Genomic DNA, 23,047 nt, shown 5'->3' with positions numbered 1-23,047 from the left:
ATCAAATGATTCATTAGCGATGAGGGGGTCATGATCAAAAAGAGATTGATTGATTGAGTGAGTGAGCGAAAGAAGAGTGATGAACACATTCAGAGAACAAGACGATTGAATCAATCATATAGATATATATATATATATATTATGTATTGATGTACTTGATTGCTGCTTGAAGTTGGCTGGTTAGTTGGCTAGGTTGGCTTGCACGGGGGCGGGTCTATGCCATCTCAGGTGTTGGCATGCTGCAAAGGGGAGGCTGTGGACTGATTGTTTGATTGGTTGGTTGATTGGTTGATTTGATTGATTGACTGGTAGTCGGAAGGGAGAGGGAAAGGGAGAAGGAGTAAACAACCGCTTGTTTACTTCTGGGAGAGCTCTGCTCCGATCTTGTGTCCCTTGATCTTCTGCCAGTTGATCTTCAATTTAGTGATTGGAAGAGCACGTCTGAGAGCCTTGAAGGTGGTATCTCCCATTGTGGAGTAGCCAGTATCCAAAGAAGAGTGTACATTGAGCTCAGTTTTGCTGATGGCCTTGAAGACGTTGACAGCAGTTGTGTTGGCATCCTGTTATAATATGCATGATGAGTTAGTAAGTGATCGATGAGAGATAGGAGAGATGGGAGAGATGGGAGATACATACACCACCTGGTGAGGTTGTGGATTTGTTGGTGATGGTGTTCAATTGAACGTTGCCATCCTCGTAGTAGTGGACGTTTATCTGCAACTTGGCGTTCAGTGTGACGTTGCCACCAGACTTGAAGGTGCAGGTCCAGGTCGATCTCCATCTGCCGTTCCAGAAGTTGTTGGGGTTGAACTTGGATGAGGACAGACACACAGTGATCTGGTAGCCCTCCGACACCTTGGCACTGTACACGGTGACAACACCAGATGGGTAGTATTCGTTGCAGTATTTGAATGCCTCCTCCTCGAATGCAGCTCTGTATGGCTCCACATCAGAGTCGAGCTCTCCAGCGATTGGGCGAGAGCCAGAGACAACCTATATGTTATTTGATTGATTGATTAATTGATATTGTTAGTCATGGCTGTCCGCCGGCAGGGTGATCAGCTGATGATATGAGTACAACACACATACCTGTTTGATGTGATCGTAGGTAAGGACGAGCTTTCCCTTTGGGTCCAAGTATTCGCTGTGACTGACTTCACCCTTCTTGGTGATCAGCACCTTGTGTCCCTTTGGTGAGGCAGCAGACACCATTTGCTCGGTGTTGTACTCTCTGAAGGTCTCGTGAGCAGAAGCATTGAGCATCGACTCATTTGGGAGAAGAGTGCGGACATCTGTTTGTTGTTATATATGTTTGTTTTGTTTGTTTGTTCATTAGTCTTCTATTCCTGTCTATCTGTATGTTGTCATCGTCATTGATGTCGTCTGATCATGTGTCACATTCATTCATCCAATCATTCATTCAATCAATCAATCAATCAATCATCCTCTCTACCTGCTGTTGTAGTTGAATGACATACCTGAAACAATCTCGTTGAACTCTCCTGGTGGAGCATTCAACAGGAAGTTGGTGGCAATCTTTACAATCTCGTCGTTGGTGGCCATTGCTGCTATATGTTGTTTGTTTGTTTGTTTTGTCTAAGATTACAATATGTATAAAGAGAGTATATATGTCAAGAGAATAGAAGGATAAGGTAATACTACTAAACTCAAGCAATGAATGAACGATAGAGAGTGAGAGATATAACAAATTAATGTACAACAAGTAAGTTATGTAAGTATGAGTGAGGGAGTGGAGATAGTAAGTATGAGAGAGAGAGATGGAAAAGATGTCTGTTGTTGTGTTTTTGCGTTGGATGGGTTAGTGAGATGAGCTGCGTGAGTGAAGAGGAAATGACTAAAGTGTGTTTGAGAGTGTGAGTGTGTGAAGTCGGATTTGAATGAAAAAGGATATTATTAAAAAAAAAAATCAAAACAATGATGTTTGAGCCATCACCCACACCAAAACCCATTGTTATTCTTCAAGCCAGACTCTTCATCTTTGAACTTCATGTCCAACAGAGCTAGAGTTAGAGATAGAATGAATGAATGAATGAATGAATGAATGTATATATTAACGCAATAACTAGACTTGTGTTTATTGAATAGATGAAGAATGAGTGAATGAATGAGAGTGACCTTGACTATTTAGTTGTAAGCATCAGTAGGGTTGACAAGGGATGGTCGATCGATTATGAGGTTGTGATTCTGTTTGAGGAACCTGGTACCAATGAAGATGATTCCAATCCAGTATACAATGAATAGGAGGAATGATACAATCGATGATGAGGTGGATGGCACAACAAAGGAGTAGGCAAGACAGAGTGCCACGAGCACGAGCAACACCCAGACGATCTGTGATTGATGCTTGGGCTGCTTGAGGACGTCCGGTTGCAGTCTGTAGGCGCCGGTCAGCAGGTCAAAGGCGTCCTGGCGGAAGCCGTCCACAAAGTTGTTGAGGTAGTAACGCACGGCCGAGTGCTCGCCATCCTTGAGTACGCCTGGGAAGCCACGTTTGCCGGTTCTGGTGTAGTCGTTCTTCAAGGCGCCAGTGCCAGAGTACTGTGTGCTGACGTTGTCAGCGTGGTCGGCCCACATGTTCTTGTAGACGCCGTTGAAGGCGGGCGAGCTGATGGTTCCGACGTCGACGCCAAGCGCGGCCAGCTGGCGCTCGAGACAGTTGCGCGACACCAGACTCTGGACGACGTTGGTGCGGTCCAAGTTGTCGATGCAGTTGGTGCGCACGATTCCCTGCTGACGCTGGACAACCTGTCCGTCGCGAACCTGGAGGAAGCCGTCGCGCGAGATGTCCTCCTTGATGAGATCGATCAGCAGTGAGAGTTTGTCGTAACGCATGCCCTTGCAGATGGCGTGGAAGTCGAACCAGACGTACTTGGGTGTCTGGGCAATGCGGCCGACGTGCTTCTCGTAAGCCTCGCCCAGCCTCAGCTCGTCGCCCTTCTTGTCGATCAGATTGACGATGGTAGTCTTGCCGCCATAGAGTGACTGAAGCTCGCCAAAGTGACCAGCGACAGCCTTGGTGTTGTCCTGGTCGGAGCGGTAGAACTTTACCTTGGACTTCCATGCCAGGTTGGGGTACTGAGACCAGAGCAGGGGCACTGAGCCACGGATCTGCACGAACGACGTGTAGTTGGCCTTGCCGCTGTTGTTGACCAACTCAAAGATCTGCTCAGTCTCGACGTTGTTGGCGACGTTGCCTTGCTGGTCGGCACCACGCATGTTGTAACGAGTACCAGCACGACGCATGTTACGACGCGAGATCAATGTGAGGCGGTAGTTGGAGCCCTGGTAGGCGAATGACTTCTGATCGACGAAGCCCATGGTGATTGGCACGACCCAGGCGGGGCATGTGTCGGCCAGGTTGGCGATGTAGCTCCTGTTCCAGAAGAAGCGGGCGTCGGACTGTTGCTGCGCGCTGGCTGCCTGCTCAAATGCGCGCTGGCGAGTGTGCGTGATGTCGGTGGTGAACGAGAAGAAGAACAGCTCGACCTTGAAGATCCAGTTGAGCATCTCGAGGTAAGCCTGCTCCTCGTCGTAGACGGGGATCGTGATGAGGCTCTGCTGGTTGGCGACAAAGGGCACTAGCTGCACCTGGTCGACGCGGTGGATGTCGTGGTTGCCGGGCAGCGTGGCGACCTTGCTCGTGGCGGTGGCCAGCATCAGGTAGCGGCCCGACAACAGGTTGATCACGCCAATCAGACAGCCGTGGATGGTTGTCGTCGAGAGGATCGTCTCGCCAACCAGTGGCTCGCTGTTTGTCAGTCTGTAGTGCAGGCCATCAGCCTTGGTGATCGACACGCCATAAGGCAGTATCTTCTCATCTGTGCTTGTGAGCAGAATCCTGTCTGTAGTATGTGTTATCTTTATATCTGCCATTGTATGTATATGTATGTATATATATTACTTGATCAAGTAATCATCAATGAAATGAATCTGGAAGTTGGGAGTGGTGAATCTTTTGATTGATCAAACTTGAGTGGGAAAGTGTGTGAGGATTTTGATCAGACAATGTGCGTGGAATATTCTTTGGACTGGGCTATTACATTGTCAATCAACATCAACCAATCTATTTAAATTTATTAATAAAAATGGTCATATAATTATACATTACACTATGTGATCAAACACATACTTGGATTCTTTTCATTTGATCGATAGTTATCGCTCAAACTTGTCCAATTATCCAATTGCCTTGAGTAGTTCCAGTTTTTTCCATTACCAAGGTACAGGTGCAATCCTTCATTGTGATTGAGACTAAAGAACAACTTGTTGAAATTGTTCTTGAAATCTAGGGGAGGAGGGGAGAGGTACTTAATCTCTTTGGATTGGAGCCCGACACGGATAAACTTGTTCTCAGTCAGAACATAAATATCCTTGCCATCGAAGCAACTTGAAAGCCCATGGGTCCCAAGGTCAAGTTCATCAGTGTGCGTGTTCCATTCCAATGTGTTGAGGTCAAGTGCCAGAATTGATTTACGGTGGCACTTTTCCTTGAGGCCGCCAATGACATAGAGCTTGCCTTCATGTATGAAGACAAAAGATGATGAACAGGGAGATGGCAGAGTTCCAAAATGACTGAACTGCTGGGTTATTATATTGAAGCGATTTATGCAATCGCTCAGAAGCCCATTTGTTGTACCTCCGACGAGGTAGATGTGTTTGTCTCCATCGAAGCAGGTCGATACATTACACACTCCATTGATTCCGACCATGGGCAAATCAGCGTAGGACAGATCAATTGTTGAGTAGCGTAAATAGGTGTTGAGGCTCTCTTCACCACCAAATATATAGACATAGTCTCCATCGTACGTTATCGCGTAGTAGGTGGATATCCTCCTCTTGTAATTGATTAGGGTAGTTGATGTTGAGCGTGGATCAAACATTCTGCAGCCTGTCTCATTGTGAGAAAAGATTAGATGGCACTGGTTCAGATCAATGAAACACGACTTGATACTCTGCTTGATGCTCTCCAAAACTGTAGGGCTGGTTCTGATTCGGATAGGTTTCAAGTTGGTCAGGGATGATTTCTGCGCCAAACGTTCCAATTGTTGAACGGCATTTAACAACTCAATGTCATTAAATGTGTTGACATTGATAGACTGATTGCCAAGTGATCTTGAAATGAACTGTTCCATTGACTCTGACGAGTTGATTGACTGAGAAATGTGATCCATGTCAACGGCTTCATTACATTCAGTGTCTGATTTGTTTGCAGAGGCACCCTGTGCGATGGCAGTCGCATTTGTCAAAGAGACAATGTGGGACATCTCCTCCATTAAAGAGTTGATGGCATCGCCTGTTCGTCTCATCTCATCAATGATGGGCGACTTGATTCTGTGCTCCTCTGCGATAAGTAGCTCGTGTAGCACTCTGAACTGATCAGTCACAGCGATGCTCGATTTGTTCATCAACTGATATGACATTGCCAACTTGTTCATCTGTTGCCAGAGATGACGTAGACGGGTTGAGAACCTATCGTACTTGTTCTCTGCGATCAATGGTCTGATGATATCGACATTCACAATCTTGTGTCCATTATGCTCCAGTGCCAAGCAGTGATTACAAATGATTGTGTTGCAATCATTACACAACATATCTATTCGTTTGTTGTGCTTTGGACAATTGGCAGTATACTGTTTAGTGTCATTGTCATTGTCATTGTCTATGTTATTATTCATTTCTTTCCTTTCAGACTCCTCTTCCTATCTCTATCTATTTTGGTTTGTTCGAAGTCATTCGAGGACATTCTAGACTTGTCCACATTCATGTATATCGATATTCAATGATATGAACTTCATCAAGCTAGTTGAACAAGGACTATGGTGTTAACAAGAAGTCTATGTTAGTCGACACACAATCTAATTCAGTGAAGTTGTACATATTAGTTTGTTATTGATTGATTGATTTGATTGAGTGTTTGTTTGTTTTGGAAGTGATAGATAGATGGTCTCAAATACTAACACTACTAAGGTTAAAGTTGTGATTGGATAATGAGGTGAGGGTAGTGCACCAATCTATCCTGTCATTCTGTCAACACCACTCGTTGCCTCACGACTTAGGAGTAGTTGTGTAGGTGTCAGAGTCACAGCCACAAACCCCATTCCCACTCACACACATACACTAAATCCCATGTTTAAACAAACCCCCTAAAGTGTTCCCCGATTAGGCCAGTATGACACTCTGAATACTACTACTTCTACAACATCAAATACTCAATACATACTTAATACATTATTCCATTCCATCCATCAATCAATCAATCAAATAATATATTTATACATATTATTATCTGTTGGAAGATATAACTTAATTATTTATTATTATTATTATTATTATTATAAATGTATTCCATAACATTAATGTTGATCACCATTATTGGTGTAACTATGGCATGTACAGAGCATTACCAATGTGGTAATATGCCATATTCCAACTGTGTAAAGAACTTTAATCCCCTGCCAGGTATTGGACTGGATTCAACAAATGAGAATGTTATTCTACTTGGTACTTTCAACTCAACTGCTCTCAACTATCAATATATATCATCATTGCCTACTGCTGGAGGTCCAATTACTTCACAGTATCCAGTGATGTGTAATGTTGGAGGAGGATCCTACTACCTCCAGACTAATGGAATGTATGCCTACACTCCATACTCCAAGATTCCATTCCTTATTGCTCAGACCAACCCTGCTCCATTCACTGGTCCCTACTTTTCCAACAATGGTTCCTTTGTTCAAATATGGGCATTGATACGATACACCCTTGGCCTGTACTTTGATGATATCAACAGTAGGACCTATTATTGTGATGGAAATGTTCACCGAATCAACAAGATTCCATCGACTGCCAATGACAGATATGATGGTGCTATCGATATGTACCTCAATCAAAACTGCAACTTCCTTGGTGTTAATGGCAACGATCTGTACTTGCTCAGCATCTACTATGGAGACAATGGAACTACCTCCAAAGTATACAAGGGAAACATTAACTGCGACAAATGTGCGGCTTCAGATCTCACAAAGATTGCTACCCTCAACTTTGAAGCCACTGCCTTCCAAGTCACCTCTACTCACATGTACTTCAGCGTCGGCTACAACAAGACCACCAATGGCCTGATCCAGTTGCCACTGAGTGGTGACATGATTGCACTCAGATGGGTCGTCAGTGATCCTATCCTCAAGTTTGTCATGGATACCACAGGACAATGGGCATTCTACCAAACCACCGACAGAGCAATCAAGAAGGTTGGACCAATGATGGCCAATCACCCACAAACTACAGTGCTCTACAATCCATTCAGCTCACCATCAGAGGGAACATGCAGCTGTGCACCAGACTTCAAGGGTAATAACTGTCAATCATGTTCTGGAAGTGTACAATGGGTCCAAGGCAACCCTCTCTGTGTTCCATTGAACAAGGGTGGTGCTCCATTAACATGTACACAGGATTACAATTGTCCAAACCTTCCATTCCAATCGTGCCAACAATCAACTTGTGTATGCCGTCCAGGATTCACTGGTACCACATGTCAGGACTGCAAAGGTTCTGTAACATGGAACAATGGTCTTCCAACCTGCAATCTTTAATTCTAAATTAAGATCATAGTTTGTTATAAATGACGGAGTTTCATTATTTGTTTTGAAGTATTATTATTAATATATTTATAAATATTAATACTAATTCGTTCACCTTCCAATTTAATATATTGTATAGATCTTTCTAAAATACATATTTAATATTGGAACATATTTATTCTACTCGTATAACAACGAGTTTTCAAACAAATAAAAAAATATCAAAGTTTCAAAAAAGGATTTATCAAGAATGGGAATCGAACCCATGACCCAAACCGTGTTAAGGTTTTGTGATAACCAACTACACCATCCTGACTAGATGATGAAAAACTGTTTTTTCTAACCAAAAACTCGGAAGGTTCGTTTTTTATTAATGATTGACATATTTCTAGGCTCTAGTTAACAGGGTTGTTGAGGGAGATAACTTAGGACTAGTCTTTTAAATCCTTATTAATAAGTTCTAAATTTTATTTATGAGTTGATAAGACACATTCCAGCATGAAGACCAAGTGGTTCTGATCTGTAATTGTCATTCAATTGTTTCCAATTATCAGATTCCTTTGAGTACTCCATGTTGTTGCCAATTCCAACCAACAATCGGATCTTTCCATCAAAGAACAACTTGTGGTAGTCCGTTGACTTTGGTTGGGTGAGACCCTTCACCTCCTTTGAAGCCAGATTCACACGGAAGAATCCATTGGTGGACAATAAGTAAATGTCCTTGCCATCAAAGAAATGGGATATTGATTGACCAACATTAAGTCCATACGTGTGGATATCACAGTGAGGAGTTGTGACATCGAATGAGAGAATGGTACCAAGCTGGGTATCATTGGTGTGATAGCCACCAATGACATAGAGCTTGCCACTGTGGAAGAAGACTCCGGCAGAGTTGAGAGGTGTTGGAAGTGATCCGACGTGACTGAACTGTTGAGTCACAATGTTGAAGCGATCTACTCGGTTACTACGGTATCCATTGATGATGCCACCAACCAAGTAGATGTGACGATCTCCATCGTAGCACGTAGAGATAGATTGGCCACCATCGATACTGGTGATTGGTAGATCATTGTACCAACGCAGCTCTGGAAGGTAGAGCCTCGAGTACGTGTTGGGACTCTCAGTGCCACCAAACACATATACATTGTTGGAGGCATACACTGTTGCATACTCAATGTATGATCTTGGCTTGAACTCCTTGATGTTCAATGGATTGGTCAGAGTAGAGTGGTACAGCTTGCACGAGTTGGCAGTCAGGGAGAAGTAGTGATTGTGGAACTCATGAGAGTCAATGAGAGTGAAACATTTCTCAATGTTGCTCATGATCTTGTTGGTAACCGTGTCATCAATCTTGATCTGGAGCAGCTTGGTTTGGGAGTAGTTCAACGACTTGGTCATCTCTGAGCACTCTTGAATGGCATGGAGAAGGTCATAGTCTGAGAGTTGTTTGGGGGACTCATCGGTTGATGAGTTGAGACGATCACTTGTGTTTTGATCCAATGGGACTAGTGATTGGATTGATCTGATCATCTTAACGACCTGGGCATGGCTGCACTCCTCTGGTTTGGCATCCTTGGTGTCTGATTCGTTGCTCGAGCACTCGTCTTCATAGGGTCTCTGCTGGAGGTTGGAGAGTTGGTTGACTTCTTGAAGTATCGAGGTCATCACTTCAAGAGTGGACTTCATCTCATACTGGATGGGCTGCTTGATACGTCTCTCCTCATGGTCAAGTAGGTTTCTGAGTTGCTTGAACTGCTCGGTGACATCATTGTTGGTATGATCCAAGGACTGGTAGGTAGACGCCAATTGCCGTATCTGGTGGCAGAGCAAGGCGAGACGAGGAGTGAATCGATCATACTTGTTAGAAGCTAACAATGAACGAACGATATCAACATTCTCAATCTTATGACCATTGTGTAACAACAATGAACAATGCGAACAAATAACTTGATTACATTGAACACATATTAGTTTAAGTCTTCTTTTGTGTTCTGGACAACCAGATGACGATGTGTCAACTGATGAGTTTGAGGAAAATAAGATTGATTCAGGTTGTGATTGAGGTAGGGATTGTGATTGTGATTGTGATTGTGTTTGGGAGATGGAAGTGGCAAGATCACAAAGTGTTATTATATCAGTGGAATGTATAATATTGGTTGATGTTGGTAAAGATGGTAATGTAGATGTTGTGGAAGTAATGATTGCTACATCACCATTGGATTCCATAGTTAATTATTTGTGACTATCTGATTGATTGATCGAATGAATGAAAGAATGAATGAATGATTGAATGAATGAATAATGTTCCCTGATCATCCAGCATTAAGTTGTCATTCATCACTACCAACTCAACTCAACATAACACAACTCAACTCAATCAATCAAACATTACAAATAGATATTTATAAATGTTCTGAAATGGATTAACCAAGCATCTAACACAACAAATGTAAATTGGACGTGGGAATGGCTCTTTCCCAACCAACCCAATTCATCGGACTGATCTCAAAATTGTCAGATTGATCATCACTACACCCCAACACTGATCTGTGAAGGAGTGTGTCAACAAAGGGGTCCCCCTTTCAACTTGTCGGGTTAGTTTTCTGTGCAGCCAAGAAGTAATGATCAGCTAATGTGTTTACTGGTTGGTGGATAGAGTTGTGCGCACTCAATCATTGTGGTGATTGTCCATCACCGTCCTGGATGTGCAAGAATGATTGAACTACATTGGTCAATCAGTGATCAAACAAACTCCATTCGCATTCTCGAATTTAGTAGTCCATTGTGACCAAGTGCCAGTCTCTTTGGAGTACACGCAGCTGCTTTTTCCATTGAGCAATACGATGTTTACTGTGGAGTTGCAATACATATTGACCCATGATTCCTCTCTTGGTGTACCATTAGTCCGATTGAGTGTTCTCACACCTTTGTTGGCAAGTGTTACCGGGAAGAATCCTCTTGATGACTCTTTTCCATCAAAGCAGCATGATACTCCTTGTCCAATATCAAGTCCATTCACATGCATTTCGTTCTCCTTCGTCCTGACATCAAAAGTGATGATAGTGCCAAGATGGACATCACTCGAGTGGCATCCACCAACGATATATAGCTTGCCATCGTGATGGAATACACTGGCAGAGTGCAATGGTGTAAGAAGTATACCAACATAGCTAAACTGTTGAGTCACAATGTTGAAGCGATCCACACGACAACTGCGATTGCCATCTATCGTAATGCCACCAACCAAGTAGATATGGACATCTCCGTCATAACAAGCTGAGATGTATTGTCCACCACCGGCACCAGTCATTGGTATATCATTGAACCATTGATGTTCTGGAAGTGAGAACCTGGCATATGAGTTGGGGAGTTCCTTGCCACCAAACACATAAATGTTGTTGCGGCGTATACTGTTGAGTGGACGACATTTGTCCTTGTCTTGTATCCTACCAATGTGGCAGCTGGTGTGTTGTTGGTCAAGTTGACAAGGGTGCATGTGTCTGACGCCACGACTACATAATGGCTGTGGTACTTGTGGGAGTCAACGAGTGTGAAGCATGTATCGATGCTCTTCTTGATGAGGTCTGTCACGGATTCATCAATCTCGACACGAAGCAACTTGGTGGGAGCATATCGCAACGTCTGTGATTGTTTCTCACATCTCTGTATGGCATAAAACAATTCACTGTCTGTAATATCAAGAATTGATTGCTTTGGCTGTGCATACAGGGTCATGTCCTGTTTCATCGAGACAATTGATTGGATTGATCTGATGAGCTCCATTGCCGAGGAATAATTGAATACCTCTGGTTTGTCGTCCACGTTTGCCTCTTCAACGACCTTGATGTCTTGGTCATCTTCCTCGACGTCACGTACCACCACCTCTGGCGATGCGCTGGGGTTCTCGGTCGGTTGTATGTTGGCGAGATGGACGACCTCCTTCATGATTGACTTGATCACATCGACAGTTCGCTTCATCTCCTCGATGATGGGCGACTTGATACGGTGCTCCTCAATGACGAGCAACTCATGCATCTTTCTGAACTGCTCAGACATGGCCATGCTAGTCTTGTCCAAGGATTGATAAGTAGTAGTCAAATGTTTCATCTGATGACATAGAGTTGTTAGACGCTCTGGGAACCTGTCATATTTGTTATCAGCGATCAACTTCCTGATGATATCGACATTCTCCAATATATGTCCATTGTGTAACAACACTGAACAATGTGAACATATCACCATATTACAGTTGACACACAACAACTTTAACTTCTTTTGGTGTTCTTTACAAGAAATGGTTGACGTTGTTGTTGTTGATGAAGTTATGTTGTCTCTCTACTTGTTTGAGCGCATAATATTATCTCTATAATTTATCAAAGAAATAACAATCCATCTACTTAATTGGATTTCTTCTTGTACTTGAATTCCAGTTTACTTTGGAACAATGTTGATTGAATGAATGTTTAAATTTATTTTGAACATTGATCAAATATCTGATCAAGGATGTTCCAAGATACATTGGTGAGTGATCATTGAGAAGTACAAACTAAGGCTATGTTGCCATGTAGTTGATGCCTCAATCAAATATTGGACATACTCCACCATCAGTAGCATATCTATCTGTTCGATAGTTGTCGCTGATACGCTCCCATGTTTGTGTGTCCAGGCAGTACCTCCTGTTTGCACCTTTTCCGTTCAGAAATATGATATTTGTGCCATCATAGAACATCTTGTTGAGGGGGATTAATAATGGCCGAGTGGATGGATTTGAGAGTGTCCTCACCAAACTGTTCTCCAAAGAGACCTTAAAGAATACTGTTTGTTTCTTGCATGACAAAATATAGATGTCGTTGCCAACCAAACAACTTGAATTCTTGAGTCCGATATCCAGACCCTCACACATGATCTCCCATTGTAATCTCTCAATGTCGAGTACCATGATGGTTCCAAGTGGTTTGTCTTCTGGAGTTGTTCCGCCGACTACCAACAGCTTACCATTATAGAAAGAGACCCATGCTGAGTGGACAGGTGTTGGGAGTGATACGAAATGGCTGAACTCTTGTGTCTCAATTTCGAATCGATTGATATCCCTGCTGTAAATCTTGGCCTTTGCATCGATAATTCCACCGAACAAGTAGATGTAATGGTCTCCATCATAACAAGCCGACATGTTGTGGGCACCAGTTACGTTGCCATTGAATGGGAGTGCATTGTACCAACGCTCTTGGGGAAGTGAGAACCGATCATATGAGTTCAAATGAGCCTCTGTCGTTCCACCAAAGATATAGACATTATTGCGAGCATACACTGTTGAGTGGTCAATGTCTGTCCTTGATTGATAGCCATACATTGATATTGGAGATTTGTCCGGATTGAACAACATGCAACTGTTGGCAGTGAGCGAGAAGTAGTGATTGTGGTAATCGTGTCCATCGATCAGTTTTATATTGACCTCGATGGCTTCCTTGATGATCTGTTCCAACTCATCACCTTTGATGACAGCACGATGTAGAGTCATTTGTGTTTCGTAAGATGTCTGTGACATTCTCTCACACTCCTTGATGGCGTGTAGCAAGTCCATGTCCGAGGTGATGTAGATAGATTGATCATTTTCCATTGCAAGGTCAGAGGCAGCATTGTTGTTGTCTTGATCACTAATGACGAGTGATTGAATTGATTTGATTAGCTTGACAATCTCATCAAATACATTGGTTGGTGTAACACATTCGTCGTCATCATCGTTGTCTTGAGGTATGTCAAAGAAGCCTTGTTTATCGACCTTGGCCTCATCTTCATCATTATCCACTTCATCTTCGTCGTCTTTGTCCTCATCCTCATCCTCCACCACATCTTTGTCATTCTCATTCTGTTGATCATTATCGACCTTGTTAGAGAGATCTGGGGCGTTGGGGCCATCCTTGTTGAAGCACTTATGAAGGTTGTTCAGATGTGTAATCTCTTGAGTGATTGAGTTGATCTCCTCGGTCGTCCTCTTGATCTCTTCGTTGATGGGTGACTTGATACGATGCTCCTCAACGACGAGCAACTCGTGAAGTTGTCTGAACTGCTCGGTGACATCATTGCTCGATTGGTCCAGTGTCTCATAAGTCATCTCCAACTGCTTCAACTGATGGTATAGTATCATCAATCTTGGTGTGAATCGATCATACTTGTTGGCCTCTAACAATGATCTGATCATTGTAACACCCTCCAATTTATGTCCATTATGATCTAACAATGAACAATGTGAGCATATTATCTCATTGCATTCGTTACATAATAACTTTAATCTCTTATTGTGTAATAAACAGTTATCTTTTACAATGTTATCCATCTTTTTACAGTATGATTAATTATTGGTTTGAAAATGGATTTTAATTGCGATCAATCAGGTTGATGGTATAAAATATGAGGCAATATCGATCACAAAGTGGATAAAGTTTACCAGCCAGGCACAATACATAGCCCTCCATTGTCTTCATAGTATTGATTATTGGTTGATATCTGGTTGCATGTTTCAGTTTCGTCATTAATATTAATGTAATGATTATATGAGTTACTATTATTGAGCAACATGATTGAGGAAGGTCCAATGAGAATCATCTTTTTTGGAGATATCCTGTAGGTACTTCTGTAATATTCCCATACTTGTGTTGTCTTTGAGTCTTTGTTTGACAATGAACAGCGGAGGAACCCGGTGGAGGTGTACAAATAGATGTTGTCCTTCTCATCAAAGCAATATACCATTTTGTCAAGCTTAAGCTCATCTATGTAAATGGTACACTGCAGGGTCTTTAGATCAAATGATTGGATCCTTCCAAGTAAGGTGCCATTGGAGTGAAATCCACCAATAATGAATAACTTGTTATCATAGTAAACGACACCGGCAGAGTGAAGCGGGTCGAAGAGAGATCCAACATGACTGAACTTCTGGGTTACAATGTTGAACCGATCTATTCGATTACTACGCGTTCCGTTGATGAGTCCACCAACCAAATAGATGTAATATCCTCGATCGTAGCAAGCTGATATATGCTCTCCTCCTTCAAAACCAGTTATTGGATGGTCCATGTACCATTGATTCTGTGTGAGGGAGAATCTTGAGTATGTGTTTGGACTCTCTTTGCCACCAAATACATAGACATTGTTGCCCGCAAAAACGGTTGAGTGTGCAATGCTGGATCGTGGTTTGAATCCATGGGTCTCATGCCTGTGATACAGATTTCGGTCCAAAATATTGCAGGCTTCTGATGTGAGCGAGATGTAAAGGTTATGAAGATGATGGACGTTGATAAGAGTGAAACATGATTCGATTTCCTTTTTAACCAAGCCTGTCACATTGGCATCTATCTTAACATAAAGGGACCTTGTTTGTTGGTGGACAATAGTGGACTGCCTTTGGCATCTTTGAATTGCAACCAACAAATCACTATTGGTGACCGTATTGTCTGGTTGATCGTTGATAGCAAGATTATTATCTTGTTCCAATGACACAATTGATCTGATAGAGTTGATCAATGTAATGACTTCCTCATATCTGAACTGTTGTGGAAGTTGCAAGTCGCCCGCCAGTGGAGGAGATTGAGGATTGTACGTGTTGGGGGTGGACCTCCCCATTGGATCATGAACTTTGGCAAGTTGTATCACCTCCTGAATGATGGATTTGATCACATCTACAGTGAGCTGCATCTCCGCGATGATTGGTGACTTGATCCGATGCTCCTCGATCACGAGTGATTCGTGCATCTTTCTGAATTGTTCAGACACCTCAATTGCCGACTTGTCCAATGATTGATAGGTGGTTGCCATCTGCTTCATCTGATGACAAAGAGTCGTCAAACGCTCAGTGAACCTATCATACTTGTGCTCTGACATCAATGATCTGATGATCTCAACATTCTCCATCTTATGTCCATTGTGCAACAACACTGAACAATGTGAACATATTACTTCATTACATGTTACACATATCAATTTAAACCTTTTGTTATGTTTCAAACATGTTCCATCGACAATGGCAGTGGTAGTGGCAGTGGTAGTGGCAGACTCGGCACTCAATGACATAACTTCCATGTCTACATCCATCTTTGAATGAATAAATTTGATTATTTGCTTATCTATTATCTGTATGATTTATTATATTATCTGTAACTATGTTTGAAATAATGAAATGGATGATTGAATTGGAGCAACTCACTGTGCCAAAGATTCAACTTCCCTCATTTGAATTGCAAACATGATGAAGGCAACAAGATAATGAGCTTGACTTTTCAGAATGGGCACTTCACTTGTTTAATATCTTCAGACACATACACATACACATATACAATGGCAAGATACCTTCATACAATGCTCAGAGTCGGCAACCTCGACAGATCGATAGAGTTCTACACCAATGTGCTGGGAATGAAGTTGCTCAGAAAGTCAGAGAACACAGAGTACAAGTACACATTAGCCTTTGTTGGCTACCAGGATGAGTCAGAGGGCGCTGTTCTCGAGCTCACCTACAACTGGGGCGTCGAGTCATACGATATCGGAACTGCCTTTGGCCACATTGCCATCGGTGTAGACGACATTGCTGCCACCGTCGAAAAGATCCGCGCCACTGGTGCCAAGGTCACACGCGAGCCCGGTCCCGTCAAGGGTGGCACGACCGTCATCGCCTTTGTCGAGGATCCCGATAACTACAAGATCGAGTTGATTGCGAACAAGCATGCTGGTCATGGTCTAACTGGCAACTAATAAAGCGATCGATAGTTGTTTATTGGTGTGTAAGTACTCTACCTCTCTCAGTCGCGGATTAGACGCACTGCCTCATAGTCATTTAGTTCGTTGCGATAGTGATCGCTCAATGCGACCCACTTGTTGTCTGTGACAGAGTACTGGAAGTTGTTGCCCTTGCCTCGCAGGAATAGGATGCCATACTCCTTGTCGTAGAAGATTAGGTTGGGCCCAGTCAGCACTTGACTCTCCTGATGGTAGCCATTGGAGCGCGATACAGTCACTGGCGACAGATTGTTTCGCAGCTTGTTGACCAGCGACACCCTAAAGAAGCAGTTGGTGTAGATGTACACGTTGCTATCGCCATCGAAACAACATGATATCACGTTGGAGCCCAGGTCCAGGCCATTAACAATCACTTCGCAGACTAACGTGTTTATGTTGAACGATAGGATCATACCATGCTGGTTGTTGGTCGAGTAGAAGCCACCCACCACATACACCTTGCCATCATGGAAGAAGGTGTGTGCTGAGCCTAGGCTGACTGGTAGTTGGCCAATATGCCGGAACTTTTGGGTCTCAATGTCGAAGCAGTCCACGCGATTCATGTAGCTGTCATTTGGATGCATGCCGCCCACCAAGTAGATGTGTTTATCCCCGTCAAAGCATGCGGATATTCCGTATCCAGACTCAATGCCAGACATTGGATTGTCATTTGTCCACTGATGGTCGGCCAGGGTGAAGCGTGAGTATGTACCAGGGCTCTCCTAGAGTGAGGTGGAATGAATCTAGTAAGTGTACATTCGCTCAATCAATCAAACAATGTGTCGATCTAACATACCATGCCACCAAACACATATAAAGACTCGCGAGCTGATATCATTGCGGTCAGGATGCCAGTCCTGGGTTTGAAACCATCCTTCAACACGATGGCACACTGAGTGGCTGGATTGAAGAGCGAGCATGCATGCTGGCCAAACGAGAATGTGGAGTTGTGGAACTCGTGAGAATCGATGATCTTAAAGCATGACTGGATCTGTCGCTTGATGTCGCCCAGCTTGGGACAGTCAGTCTTAATGCGGAACTGATGTGTGTCCGGATAGCTCAACACATCCATCTGCTTGAGGGCTTGTTGAACGATTGTCAACAACTCATGATCACTACAAGGCTCACTTTCCTCGGTGGACGGGAATGCCATCTCCATGAACGTCTCTATGTTGTTGCACTCCTTGATGGACTGGGCGAGTTGGTCCCTGTCCATGCCGACCACAACCTCACCGCCATTACGTGGCGCACACATGATCTCGGAACCAGCACCATTTGATGACACCTTGACAATGTTGTCAATGTCGGCCAACTCTTTGACAATCTCTAAGATGGTGGCGTGCGTCAGGTCCATCTCGCGGATGAGTGGTGATGTGACCTTGTGTTCCTCGACCACAAGTTGCTCGTGTAGTTGCATGAACTGATTGACCACGTAGCGATTGGAAGTGTCCAGGACCTGATAGGTTGATGCTAAATGTTGGAGTTTGTACCACAACCTATCAAGACGGGATGTGATACTCAACTGGTCATACTTCTTCAATGCCAACATCTTCTTTATATTGTAGACATGGTCAACCTTATGACCATTGTGACCGATTACCAAGCATATTGGACAAAGAAGTTGTCTACATTGTAGGCACAATATCTCCAACTTCTGGTCACAATGTGACAAGCATATTGAATGATCATTATGAATATTATTAATATCACTTATTATAACATCCATCTTTGTTACTTTTAGAATAAGAATGATTGATCATAATGACCACGGAACATCCAGATATAAATACTTGCTTGATTGGTCCTGGCGTCCATGTCCGATCACTTGATCAAAGTGGGGAGTGAACTTACCACACCCCCATTCAATCAATCATTCCTAGATGTCCAAGAAAGATACGTAGACTGTTTTGATCAAATATGGAACTTTGTCGACTCATCATAATCTTATGAACAGAGATACATTGGTTAAAGTGGTGTTTATCTATACAAGTTGTGAATGAATGATTGAGTTATGCTTGGTCGGCAGCAACATCGTCATCTGATGAATCAAACTCCTCATCATCCTCCTTCATGGCCTTTGGATCAGATCGCTCAGACTCTGGTATCAGCTCGTTAACTTGCTCCATCGTGTCGTCAACTTGTTGCGAGAATGTTCCTTCCTTCTCATCCCAATCATCTTCATCTTGTTTCTGTTTTTGTTCCTCCATCTCTGTGTCCATTTCACTAGAGTCGACAGCGCCAGCATCAGAGTCCTTCTTGCCAACGTCGTCCAGACCGGCTATGCTGATCTTGCCGCCCGCCTGAATGAATCTGTTCCTGGCCTCCTTGAACTCGCGCGATCGTCGCAGGTACTTCCTGTTCAGTCGCTCAAACTCCTTCTTGCACTCGACCAGCTGGGTGGTGAGCGACTCGGCGGTGGCCTGTGACGCCGACGTCAGGGTCTGGGCGGCGTGCTTCATCTGGTTGAACATTTCCCTCGGCGCGCTGCAATGCCTGCTGCGCACGTTTCTTGCATCGCTGGTAGTCCATCTCAACGATCTGCTTGTCTTCGGGCAGACCGAGCAGTGTTGGTCCGACGTACTCCTCCTCCACGGGCACACCGGTGTATGAGAAATCAAATGTCTGTTTGCTGTCCAGCTGCTTGATGATGTTGAGCGCGTCGGCCTTGGAGCCCGGCAGCAGCTTGGACTCGCCCTTTGAGAATGTGACCACCCAGTTCTGATTGGCATCCATCACAAACTCGGGACCAAACGTGGTGGCAATGAACTGTGTGAACTTGGCGTGCTTCCTGATGATCTTGGAGATGGCAACACGGTAGTTGTGATCGAGTGCGGCGTCGATCTCGTCGAGCAGGTAGAAGGGTGCAGGATCGGTACGTTGCAGGGCAAAGATGAGCGTCAGCGCCACGAGGGTCTTCTGGCCGCCAGACAACTGGCGAATGGTGTGGGCTTGGTGTCCCTCGCCAAACGACACTTTGAAGCCAATGCCTGTGTACTCAATGTCTGTTGGCTTCTTGATCTCACCGTTTACCTCCCATTTGTTGGGCTCCTCGCCCTCTTCGTCGGCGTCAAAGGAACGCTTGATGACCAGCGATGCCGAGCCTCCGGGAATCATCTCCTTGAAGATGTCTGAGAAGTGCTTGCCAACGCCAGAGAATGTACGGGCGATGGCTTCGTCCTTCTTGGCGTCCAGGGTTTCGATCAGACTGAGGATGGCCTTGAGTGACTCGTCCAGCTCCTCACGTCGCGCCACCAGTCCATTGCGCATCTCAACCGACGTTTTGTACTGCTCGTCGGCCTTCAAGTTCCTGGCCGTGTGCTTCTTCATGTCGGCGTTGATGGTACGCAGACGCTCGGTGGCCTCCTTCTTGGACACGCCCTTCAGCTCGTCAAAGTTCAGCTGCTGCGCCGTTGCCTGCGCTCTGCTCTTTGTGGAGGTGGTACTGTGCTCCTTCAGCCTCACAACAATCTCCTCCAGCTTCTTGGCGTACTCCAAAAGCTTCTGTTCGGTCTGCTGTATCTCGTCCTTCTTCTTGGCCGTGCCTTCTTTGAGCGCGGTGTACTTCTCATTGTTGGGATTCTTGCTCTCCTCCTTGAACTTCTTGATGTGCTCAGCGTATCGGCGCACCTCCTCGTTCTCGGTCTTGAACAGTGCCTCGGACTCCTCCATCTGCACGTCGGCCGCCTCCTCGGGGTTGTCAAAGGAGCGCAGGTGGGACATCTCCTCCTCGACGTCGCGCAGACGTCTGTGATGATTGTTGCGCAGCTGGTCCTCCATCCTGTGTCGCGTCATCTGTAGGTCGGCCATCTTTTTGGACAGTGCCGATCGCTGCTCCTTGAGTTTCATGCTGGCCTCGCTCAGATTGGTGAGCTCCACCTTCTCGGCCTCGGTGAGCGTCGTCTCAAAGGGCGACTTGAGTTGTTCTTGGTGGCCCTGCAGCCTTCTCTCCAAGTTGGCATAGTCGGACTGCATCCTCTTGAGTAGTGTCTCCTTCTCGCGCACAATCTCCTCAAACACCTGCCTGTTGTCTGATGTTCGCTCTGCCTGCATCGTCTCAATCTTGGCGGCCATCTCATCGCGCTTGTGAGCCAACTCGCTGATCTGTTTGCTGACGCCTTGTGCCTGGTTCTGCAGCGAGACCATCTCTTGCTCGCCTTCCATAATCTGCTCTTGGTTCTCAACGATCTTGGTGCGCCACTGTTGGAAGTCGGTAAAGGCGAGGAAGCGCGACTTGGTGGCGTTGTGGTAACCTCCGACGATGGCACCCTTGCCGTAGAACAGGTCACCGTCTCGCGTGACACAGTCGACTGCGTGCTCCTTCCTCAACGCTTCGGCCTTTTCAATGTCGGCACAGAACATAGTCTTGCCAAAGATGATGCGCAGGGCCACGTCAAACTTGGGGTCGAACTGCATGATGTTGATCAGTGGCTCGTAGTCGTCCGTGGCGCGCGGCAGTGGCTTGCCGCCCTTCCTGATCTGCAGGCGGTTCAGAGGCATGAATGTGAGGCGACCAATGTTCTCAGTGTTGAGCATGTCAAGCAGCTTGCTGACAGTGTCATCGTTGTCCACTACGATGTGGAATAGACTGTTGGCGCCAATCGTGTCGATGGCCTTGTAGGAGTTGGGGTCGCGCAGTGTAAACAGCTCGATCAGTGGGCCGTACACGCCCTGGATCTTGCCCTCGTCGCGCAGTTGATTGATCTTGGCAATGCCCTCGTACATGCCACGCGGCAAGATAAACTGGAGGTGGCGCTCGGCGCGCTTCAGCTCATTGCGCAGATTAGTGATGTTGGCCTTCTGCATCTGATCGGTCTGTTGGAGAAGCTTCACGCGGCGGTCCACATCATCGCGTTCCGATCTCTTCTTGGAGATCTCTGTCTGCATCTCCATGATGGTTTGGTTGGCCAGCGACTCGTGTGCCTTCATCTCATCGAGCGAGTTGGCCTTGTTCGCAATGATGTCGCGTGTCTTTTGCAGGTCGTCTCTGATTGATTGGATCTGGGTGTGATGATGCTTCAGCGACTCACTAATCTGATCGCTCTCTGTCTTTAAGTATGTATCTCTCTCCTTCTTTGTCTTGAACTGAAGCATTCCCTGCTTCAAGTACAACTGATTGAGTCTGACATCATTCTTGGATAGTCTGTTTGATTGATTGATTGATTGAATGAGTGAGTGATCTGATGACACGCAGTCCAGTTCGCAGGACACTTACTCCTCGTCAAACTCCTTGTCTTGGTTCTCGATGGCCTCGAGCTCAGGCTGGATACCGGCCAGCTTGGCGGTCGTGTCGTTGATGGACTTGTTGAGCTTCTCGCGCTCTGTCTTTAGCTTGTCATGTCTGGCCTGTTGCTTCCTGTTGAGGTCGCGCAAATGTTTCAAATGTACGTCGATCTTTGTCCTCTTGTCTTGGTGGTCCTCGAACTGCTTCTCCAACGTGGCCAGCTCCATGCGATCGCGCTTCACCAACAGGCTCAGCTCGGAGAGCTCCGCCTGCTCTGCGCGTAGCTCCTCGTGCAGCTCGGTCAGACGGCGGCCGGCTATCTCTGCCTGCTCAATCATCTCGTCTCGGCGCTCTTGCACCGACCTCATCTGCTCGGCCGACGAGACGTCGTCGATCTGAGCAATGTAGGCCTCGACCAACTTCTTGTCGCTGCGCAGCTTCTGGAACAGCAGAAGCTCATTCCTCTCGTGCTCCAGCTGCTCGATCTTCTCGTCGATGTACTCGAGGTACTCGACGATCTTGCCAATCCTCTGCTCGGTCTCGAGGATCAGCTTGAGACTCTCCTCTTTGCGGTCCTCGTAGACACGTGCACCGGCCACCTCCTTGAGCAGGTCCAGTCTCTGAGCGTCCTTCATCAGTGCCAGCTCTGTGATCTGGCCTTGATGTACAATATAATATGGATTACTTGCACTCAGACCTGCTGCCTCCAACAAACTCTTTACATCAGCCTTTGGCAACTTTTGTTTATCCAATGAGTACTCATCCTTTGTTGGTCCAAACGTTCTTCTAAGTGTAAACTCTTCCTTTTCAATCTATATTATGATTGATTGATTGATTGTTCGAGTGAGTGATTGATGTGATTGACATTGATTGATTGAATGAGTAATGTAACATACTGGGAATCTGTTATCTTTGTTGTCAAAGACTACCTCTATGTAGCCACTTTGTACAGTGACTGAACCAAAGGTGTGCAGGAGCTTTGATCTGTCTTCTCTCTGTCCAGTCATCGATCCAATATCACCCAATATGAACCTAATTGCACTGAATAGATTACTCTTACCAGCTCCATTTCTTCCGGCTTCAATCAACCATTAATTGTTAGTTTAACTCCACTTCATTCATTCATTGATTCAAACATTGATAACATACTGATTACATTGAAGCCTTGATGAAATGTATTTGAGGCCAAATCTAGATGTTTGTATGATTTGAAACCTTCGATCTTTAATTGTTTAATATAGACCATGGTGAATATGTATAAATTATTATACAGATAACTAATATCTGTAGCCTGTCCTAGAGATAATTGAAGTGAATGAATGGGTTTTGCCAATCTTGGCGCCAAGCTCAATAACAAACTTTCAAGTTCTTCGAATTGTAAAAATGGCGCGAACTCAAACAAATGAAGGGTCACACTTGTCATTCAATTATCTCTTTGGACTTGACATTCATATACACATAC

General features: G+C 44.9%; 10 protein-coding genes across 10 annotated transcripts; 2 read left to right on the top strand and 8 right to left on the bottom strand.

The window, feature by feature from the left end:
* Positions 1-356: 356 nt before the first annotated feature.
* SAMD00019534_032980 (hypothetical protein) lies at positions 357-1,563 on the bottom strand (the record flags this gene model as incomplete). The annotated part of the gene is made up of 4 exons (XM_012901431.1): positions 357-560; positions 637-993; positions 1,090-1,292; positions 1,479-1,563. 4 exons carry the CDS (start codon positions 1,561-1,563, stop codon positions 357-359), a joined length of 849 nt encoding a protein of 282 aa, XP_012756885.1.
* A 582-nt stretch (positions 1,564-2,145) lies between these two features.
* On the bottom strand, positions 2,146-3,894 carry SAMD00019534_032970 (hypothetical protein; the record flags this gene model as incomplete). The annotated part of the gene is made up of 1 exon (XM_012901430.1): positions 2,146-3,894. The coding sequence occupies one exon, from the start codon at positions 3,892-3,894 to the stop codon at positions 2,146-2,148; it is 1,749 nt and encodes a 582-aa protein (XP_012756884.1).
* Positions 3,895-4,019: 125 nt separating this feature from the next.
* SAMD00019534_032960 (hypothetical protein) lies at positions 4,020-5,696 on the bottom strand (the record flags this gene model as incomplete). Its single annotated transcript, XM_012901429.1, has 2 exons — positions 4,020-4,084; positions 4,151-5,696. The coding sequence occupies 2 exons, from the start codon at positions 5,694-5,696 to the stop codon at positions 4,020-4,022; spliced, it is 1,611 nt and encodes a 536-aa protein (XP_012756883.1).
* Positions 5,697-6,359: 663 nt separating this feature from the next.
* On the top strand, positions 6,360-7,610 carry SAMD00019534_032950 (hypothetical protein; the record flags this gene model as incomplete). Its single annotated transcript, XM_012901428.1, has 1 exon — positions 6,360-7,610. One exon carries the CDS (start codon positions 6,360-6,362, stop codon positions 7,608-7,610), a length of 1,251 nt encoding a protein of 416 aa, XP_012756882.1.
* Positions 7,611-8,069: 459 nt separating this feature from the next.
* Positions 8,070-9,284, bottom strand: SAMD00019534_032940 (hypothetical protein; the record flags this gene model as incomplete). Its single annotated transcript, XM_012901427.1, has 1 exon — positions 8,070-9,284. The coding sequence occupies one exon, from the start codon at positions 9,282-9,284 to the stop codon at positions 8,070-8,072; it is 1,215 nt and encodes a 404-aa protein (XP_012756881.1).
* A 1,620-nt stretch (positions 9,285-10,904) lies between these two features.
* On the bottom strand, positions 10,905-11,840 carry SAMD00019534_032930 (hypothetical protein; the record flags this gene model as incomplete). The annotated part of the gene is made up of 2 exons (XM_012901426.1): positions 10,905-11,336; positions 11,403-11,840. The coding sequence occupies 2 exons, from the start codon at positions 11,838-11,840 to the stop codon at positions 10,905-10,907; spliced, it is 870 nt and encodes a 289-aa protein (XP_012756880.1).
* Positions 11,841-12,174: 334 nt separating this feature from the next.
* Positions 12,175-13,797, bottom strand: SAMD00019534_032920 (hypothetical protein; the record flags this gene model as incomplete). Its single annotated transcript, XM_012901425.1, has 2 exons — positions 12,175-13,088; positions 13,152-13,797. The coding sequence occupies 2 exons, from the start codon at positions 13,795-13,797 to the stop codon at positions 12,175-12,177; spliced, it is 1,560 nt and encodes a 519-aa protein (XP_012756879.1).
* Positions 13,798-15,926: 2,129 nt separating this feature from the next.
* SAMD00019534_032910 (hypothetical protein) lies at positions 15,927-16,337 on the top strand (the record flags this gene model as incomplete). Its single annotated transcript, XM_012901424.1, has 1 exon — positions 15,927-16,337. A coding segment is annotated over one exon (411 nt), but the record flags the coding sequence as incomplete, so codon positions are not given.
* Positions 16,338-16,387: 50 nt separating this feature from the next.
* SAMD00019534_032900 (hypothetical protein) lies at positions 16,388-17,913 on the bottom strand (the record flags this gene model as incomplete). Its single annotated transcript, XM_012901423.1, has 2 exons — positions 16,388-17,086; positions 17,161-17,913. The coding sequence occupies 2 exons, from the start codon at positions 17,911-17,913 to the stop codon at positions 16,388-16,390; spliced, it is 1,452 nt and encodes a 483-aa protein (XP_012756877.1).
* Positions 17,914-18,737: 824 nt separating this feature from the next.
* On the bottom strand, positions 18,738-22,828 carry SAMD00019534_032890 (hypothetical protein; the record flags this gene model as incomplete). Its single annotated transcript, XM_012901422.1, has 4 exons — positions 18,738-21,504; positions 21,577-22,397; positions 22,482-22,663; positions 22,735-22,828. Coding segments are annotated over 4 exons (3,864 nt in total), but the record flags the coding sequence as incomplete, so codon positions are not given.
* Positions 22,829-23,047: the final 219 nt, after the last annotated feature.

This window comes from Acytostelium subglobosum, assembly GCF_000787575.1.
Source record: "Acytostelium subglobosum LB1 DNA, scaffold: scaffold5, whole genome shotgun sequence".
Lineage (NCBI taxonomy): Eukaryota > Evosea > Eumycetozoa > Acytosteliales > Acytosteliaceae > Acytostelium > Acytostelium subglobosum.
Note: the sequence above shows the minus strand (reverse complement) of the source record. Positions and strands in the feature narration are given on the sequence as shown.